This window comes from Protobothrops mucrosquamatus, unplaced genomic scaffold (assembly GCF_001527695.2).
Source record: "Protobothrops mucrosquamatus isolate PMUCROS unplaced genomic scaffold, P.Mucros_1.0 scaffold1077, whole genome shotgun sequence".
NCBI classification, from domain to species: domain Eukaryota; kingdom Metazoa; phylum Chordata; class Lepidosauria; order Squamata; family Viperidae; genus Protobothrops; species Protobothrops mucrosquamatus.
In genome coordinates, this window is record NW_015387305.1 from 101,227 (window position 1) to 107,709 (window position 6,483).

Consider the following 6,483-nt stretch of genomic DNA (forward strand, 5'->3'; position numbering starts at 1 on the left):
CTTCTCCTGCAGCAACGAGGGCAGCAGCGGCGGCTCCCTGAAAGTGCCCGAGGAAGGTGCCACCGATGGGGCCGAGGTGGGGCCGGGCGGCGGAGAGCCCTGCGGCAGCCAGGCGAGCTTCATGCCTGACTGCCGTCCGGCCCGGGCTGGGGAGACATGTGGCCGGTTCGGCTTCCCGGGGAGCGATGCTCCCGCTGGCTGCTGCACCAGCCATGACTGCCGCCCAGCACGGGGAGACATGTGGCTGGTTCGGCTGCCCAGGGAGCGGCCCAGGAAGTGATGCCCCAGCCGAGACTGGAACAAGTAAGCCGGGGGGGGGAATCACCTGCCCCGCAGCCACTTCGCAGCGGTGCTCTGTGGACTCAGAGCTCCCTCCCTCCCCCCTGCCACTGACCTTCCATCTCCGGCTCTGCTGCTGCTTGGCCAACAGTTGCGCCGGCTGGACATCACAGGGGCTGCTCTCTCGGGGCTGCGGCTTACGGGAGGGCTGGCCCACTCAGCAAAGGCTCCGGGGGGGGGTTGCTCCCAGCGGGGATCCCGGGGCTTCCCCGCATGGCTCCCCAGCCACGTGCGCCTGGGATGGGGCCAGCCCGGGAAAGGGACTTCCTGGCCGCCCTTCTCCCAGGGGGCGGGGCACCCGGGCGCAGGGCCAATGAGGAGCCCTGCGAGGGGGCAAGTCCCATGAGAGAGAGAGAGAGAGACAGAAGTGCAAGTGCCTCTGTCTCTGTCTGTCTGTCTGTCTCTCTCTCTCTCTCATGGGACTTGCCGGAGGGCCGTGGGAGGGCCGCATTTACATACCGCAGGGAGGGCTGTTCGAGGGCCGGATTAAACCGGGCCGCGGGCCGCAAATGGCCCGCGGGCCGGACTTTGGACATGCCTGATCTAGCTGAACCTCATGCATACTTCATCCTTAATCACTGTATGCACTGCATATGTATCTTCACATACACAAAATAGGAACTACTTGTTTTAGCTATGAAAGAAAGTGGAGCTAAATTCTGTGGCAGCAAAAGGATTATGTAAATTTCACTGAGTAAAGCAATGTTCACTATTATACTTTGATAAAATCTACAAAGAACGTTTTTAAAAATATTCTTAAAATAATTACTTGTAAGTCAAATATATGTAATGATTGAAAAGTATGTGTAGAAGAAAGTTCACCGAATCTTCCCCATCCCATTAATTTAAAAATACATGCAAATCTTCCTCAATAACTGGTCTTATTGGGTATGAAGTATGCTTTAGCAAATAGCAATACATTAAATATTATTTTTTCCCTTTTTCAGAAATAGATTTAATTATGAATTTTCTGTGGATGCTTTTTATGCCTACATGAAGTAAAAAAATCAGATTGTATTAAAAAAACAGATCCGTTAAAATAGAATAGAGTAGATTTACTTTTCTTCTTTTCCAGCCTATAATCAGTATTCCCATTTGGGGACTGCAAAACAAAAACATTGTTAGGCTTCTCTCCCCTGGGACAAAATACTCAGATATACTAATTTACTTTTCTGTTCAATGCAGCAAGCTGAAGATGTGTTTTATTTTTCCATGTTAACCCATTTTTTTAAAAAAGAAAACTTACAAGCCGTCACCACACAGTGCCAAGGGAGAAGATACAGAACAAAGCTGATATTTCACCTGTGACCATAAGTTCCATTACCTTAGTATGTAAATAAAATTAACTGTAACTGTATGACTCAAGAAAACATGTTCCACAGTATTGCTCTGAGTTGCATAGACGAAAGTATCTCTTGATATAACTTTGGTTCTCATTCTCCCTCCCTACTACCATTTGAATGACTGATAAACTGTTACCAAATCCATATTAATGTCTAGTGACAACATTAATGCATACTTTCCAGGCACTATTACATAAGTACAACAGGAGAATCAAATAAGTATATAGTTTTCCTCAAAATACATTGCAGTTTAGAGAGATAACATTTCACAAATATTAAAGGAATAAGAGAGGAAGTCCCTCTATTTAAAAGCTCAGAAAAATGTGTAAATTATCGATATATAAAATTATAATATTGAGATACTATAAATACGCATACTTAGAGGTAAGAATCAGTATATTGCAGGGGTGTCAAACTACCGGCCCACAGGCCGGACGCGTCACGACGAAACCACACCCACCCCATTGCCGGCAATGGGAAAAAAGCTCTGATACGTCGCGTGACATCATGTGACATCGCAAGTTTGACATGTCTGGTATAGTGGATCTTGTTCAGAGACAATCACACAAAAAACTGTAATTAATTGAAAGAATATTTTGACTACAACATTTATTTGTAACTAAATAAAACAAGAAATATAAAGGCAGTACTCTATGCCAGGCATGTCAAACTTGCGGCCCGCAGGCTGGATGCGTCACGCCGAAACCGTGCCCACCCCATTGCCGGCAATGGGGGAAAAATCCTGATACGTCGCGTGACATCATGTGACATGCCTGCTCTATACTGTCATTGCACAGATCTTTTTTTGCTAGGAAAGATTGAGTCAGTGTCACATTATTTCATCAGAAATCATCATCACAATATGGACTAGCAACAGACATGGATATGGAATTAAAGTTATATTACTGAACTCTTGAATGTAAAAGCTATCTGCAGCAGTTACCTTAAAGGAAGCGTGAAAAAAGTAAATGAAATGGAAGGGCTAGGTCAGTAGGACCTTCTACTCAAGTCAGTTCTAGATTCTTCAAACTAAATCAAAAGGTATAACAAAAAGAGAAATCTGTAATTTACATATAACAAAGACAGTAGTTCCAAAATTAAATACAGGATCAAAAGCTGTATTCACTATGTGGCAGTCCACCCATTTTGTTCACAAAATGAATGTTCTAAATGAAAAGCAGACAATTACAGTGCTGAGCATTTAAGCATATTCCTAGTATCTCCACTCAAAAGACTTTTTCAAAATAAAAATGAATCTCTAACGAACGTGAACCAGATTTCAGCCACCAACATGATCCAGTGTTAGGGAGGCATTCTCAACATCAAGTTCCTAGTTGTAAGGAATAACATCTCTCACTGCTGTTGTGAACTTAATATATATGGAATAACTATGTAAAAGTAAATTCATTTAATTAGTGTTAAAGTATTGACACATAGGCTGTATAGGGATTTCCAGTTTGTCCTGAAATGAACTCAGGCTAAGTGAAATATTTCTGAGTGTCAACAAATTTAAGTGTCCTTGACTCAGCATTTTGCAAGATTCAGATTTACCATCACAAAAAGTGGAATCTATTGTAACAAAATCAATATACCACAGGGCTTGAGGGATGAAAACTATTATTATTCCAAGCTGGTGTTTATTGAGAAATAGGACACCCATTAGCAACTTGCAATATTCTTTTTTCTGCCAGTATCAGTTAGAAATCAGTGCTTTTTAAAATCAATGCATTCCACAGAACATTAATGCTATTTAATTGCAGCATGCTCTTCAGAGTCTGGAGACAATTATATGATATAAGTATCTTTGTGCTTTGAAAAGAGAAGTTTGGTTGCTCAAAAAAACATTGTTAGGAAGAGCAGACTGATTTTGTTGGGCTTCCAAGTCTTTGAAATGTTGTTTAAATGTAGTAAATGCACACTTGTATCCCATTAAGAGCACTTTCCTCTTAATTTATATTAAAGCAGACATGCCAAAGTGCTGGCTCATGGGCCGGATGTGTCACACCGAAACTGCGCCCACCCCATTGCCAGCAATGGGGGAAAAGTCCCGATATGTTGCGTGACGTCACGTGATGTTGCGAGTTTGACATGCTTGTATTAAATTGTGTCATTTTTTTCAACAATATTTTTTATTTTTCAAAATTGCTTTTAGCAAATATTTTAAAGACAGAGTTTGAGAAACAATACACCACCAAAACTTGTAGAGAAAATTTACAGTTTTATTTCTGACCTCTGAGGTCTAGAACTCATTCTACACTATTTTTCAGTAAAATGTATTTCTTACCAAACGTCTGTGTGATTGGTAAATTACATAATGTTTTTGGTCATGTTTGGAAAACAAAAGAGAGCAAACAAAACAGATCAAACCAATACATTAAAAGATAGGCTAGAATTCATTAATATAAAAATACTGCACATATTTTATGCTGTATAATAGTAGGGATATATCAATACAAATTTCAAAACTATTTGAAGTTTGATAATACAAAAAAAGATTTTTGTATGTTATGGAACAAGAAATATGATGAATTGCAAAAATGATTTACCGAGCCTACTACTCACATGAGATATGGATTATTTTGTTAGTATAATGAAAAACTATTTGCTTTAACACACTGAAATGATGCAAATGGAGTATGACATTGTGAATTTTACAAAAAAAAATTCAACCATGTATGTCAAAAGCAAATAAGTACAATAAATTGTTTATAAAATTAAGGGAAAAAAAGAGTTACCCAAATTTCATTGATAAAAGTTTAATGTAGAGTTGCTTATAAAAATGGAAAAAATATTACACCATACAACTGAGCATCCTGGCTCTGACTATTAACTACAGGGATGGTCATGTCAAAAACAAAATCTAGTTTCAGAGTTATCTGCTTAAAAGGAAGCAAACAAACAAAAACATCTCTGCAAGGAATTCGATGCTTTACCTAGTTCTTAAAACTAATTATAAAATTATTTTTAACTGGTCCAACAAATTCTTCTTCTAGCAGAACTGTAAAAAGAAAATAAATATTTATGAGATAGGCACATATAGCTAGGTTAACACCATTTTTTTCTATGAATGCAAAAATTGGATATTTTGCTTCTTGGACACATCCTGAGTATTCTATTTTAACATCATAAACACAAATGTTTAATCTACAAAACCAAGCTTTCGTCGGCCACACTACTGACATCGTCAGGATATAAAATGCTGGATCCGGGAGTCCGTTTTTATGTGGCTGGCTGCCTGCCTCTGCGCTTTGACCCTGGATCGGGTCATTGGTCCACTCATTAGCATCAGCTGTGTAGTTCTTAAAGGGGCCATTTCTAGAGTTGTCTTTTCGGTAATATATACAATTAATTGCAAGGATTGCCCCTGCAATTATGTTGGTGAAACCTCCAAGTGACCTAAGACCAGGGTCCACGAGCATGAGCTGGCAGTTAAGAGAAGAGAGCAATATTCACAGGTGTGAACCCACATGGCCAACTACGGCCATGGATTCGACCTCACCAATGTCGAGGCCATATCCCAAGATAACACCAAGGGAGGCTGTCTCCTCAAAGAAGCCTGGCTGTCAGACAAACACTCCATCAATCGCCACATAGAGCTCCCTCCAGCATATCACATACTAAGGGGATGGGAAGGATGGGGTGCTAATTGGAAATACAGGCAACCAACTCACTCCCTACAAGATCAGAAAGAGGGGATGACAGGGGAGGTGATCACAACCCTGAGATGAACTGGGGATACACCCCATAAGTAAAACGACGTCTCTAACCCATTTAAACATGAAAGAGGAGAGGAGGGATGACACAATGCCAGCAGATAACCCACCCCTAAGAACTGATGTACAGATCCATGGAAGAACAAGGAGGATGAGAAAAAACACGAGGGAAATATATCCCACAAGCGTCCAAAGCACAAACAACTCAATCCAGTCAGGACGAGGGAAGGAGAACAACGAACAGGTACCATCGGATGGCTTTCCCCGAGGGGCATACACACATACCGGGGAGAAGGGAAAAGCTCCGATATAACCCGTTGATGACACCTGGCCAGAGAGACGAGCGCACCCGCTAACGAGGAAGGTAGCAAATGAGAGGCAAAAGCACCTGGACACTCCCCCCCCCGGATGACTATAGATGCAGGGGAGAGGCAATAGAACTTAAGAATGGGGGAAATGCATCGGAGGCGTGCCTCGTGAATGACTCGGCAATAGAATTACGGCCCCGATCAATGGGAGAACAGGCGAGTAATAGCGAGCGCAAACGGGATGGGTATCTCCTGCGCTCTCATATATGTACCGAGGGGGCAATGAGGGTAACAAGTAGTGGAGCCATTCCAAAGACACGTCCGGTTAGCAACCCATTAAAACACACAGCTCACTCGTTAGCTAGAGAGAGAAGGGGGACGATAAGAAACAGGAACAACGAGACGACCAACCCTCAGGAGTTTACACACAGGCAAAGAAAGCAACAGGGCTGGCAAATAGAAGAACAGAGCTTGAAGCACACACACTAGATAGCGCAGCAATACAGAGACAAACTAAGATAAATGAGGGGGTGGGGAGAGACGACTGGGAGCGGATGAACAGCGGATCTCCAGGCACCCACACACACACAAAGAAAACAACAGCAATTAGAGAGAAGACAACTTTAGAAACGGCCCCTTTAAGAACTACACAGCCGATGCTAATGAGTGGACCAATGACCTGATCCAGGGTCAAAGCGCAGAGGCAGCCAGCCACATAAAAACGGACTCCCGGATCCAGCATTTTATACCCTGACGATGTCGGTACTGTGGCCGACGAAA

The 6,483-nt window shown here is 42.3% G+C and overlaps 1 protein-coding gene across 3 annotated transcripts in view; it reads right to left on the bottom strand.

Moving 5' to 3' along the window:
- Window positions 1–3,880: 3,880 nt before the first annotated feature.
- TCEA1 (transcription elongation factor A1) overlaps window positions 3,881–6,483 on the bottom strand; it is a 21,587-nt gene continuing 18,984 nt past the window's right edge. For all 3 annotated transcript variants that reach the window (XM_015820154.1, XM_015820153.1, XM_015820155.1), the window contains one exon: window positions 3,881–4,680. In XM_015820154.1, the coding sequence (XP_015675640.1) occupies window positions 4,672–4,680 (9 nt within the window). In that variant the 3' untranslated portion in view covers window positions 3,881–4,671. The remainder of the gene's footprint in view (window positions 4,681–6,483) is intronic.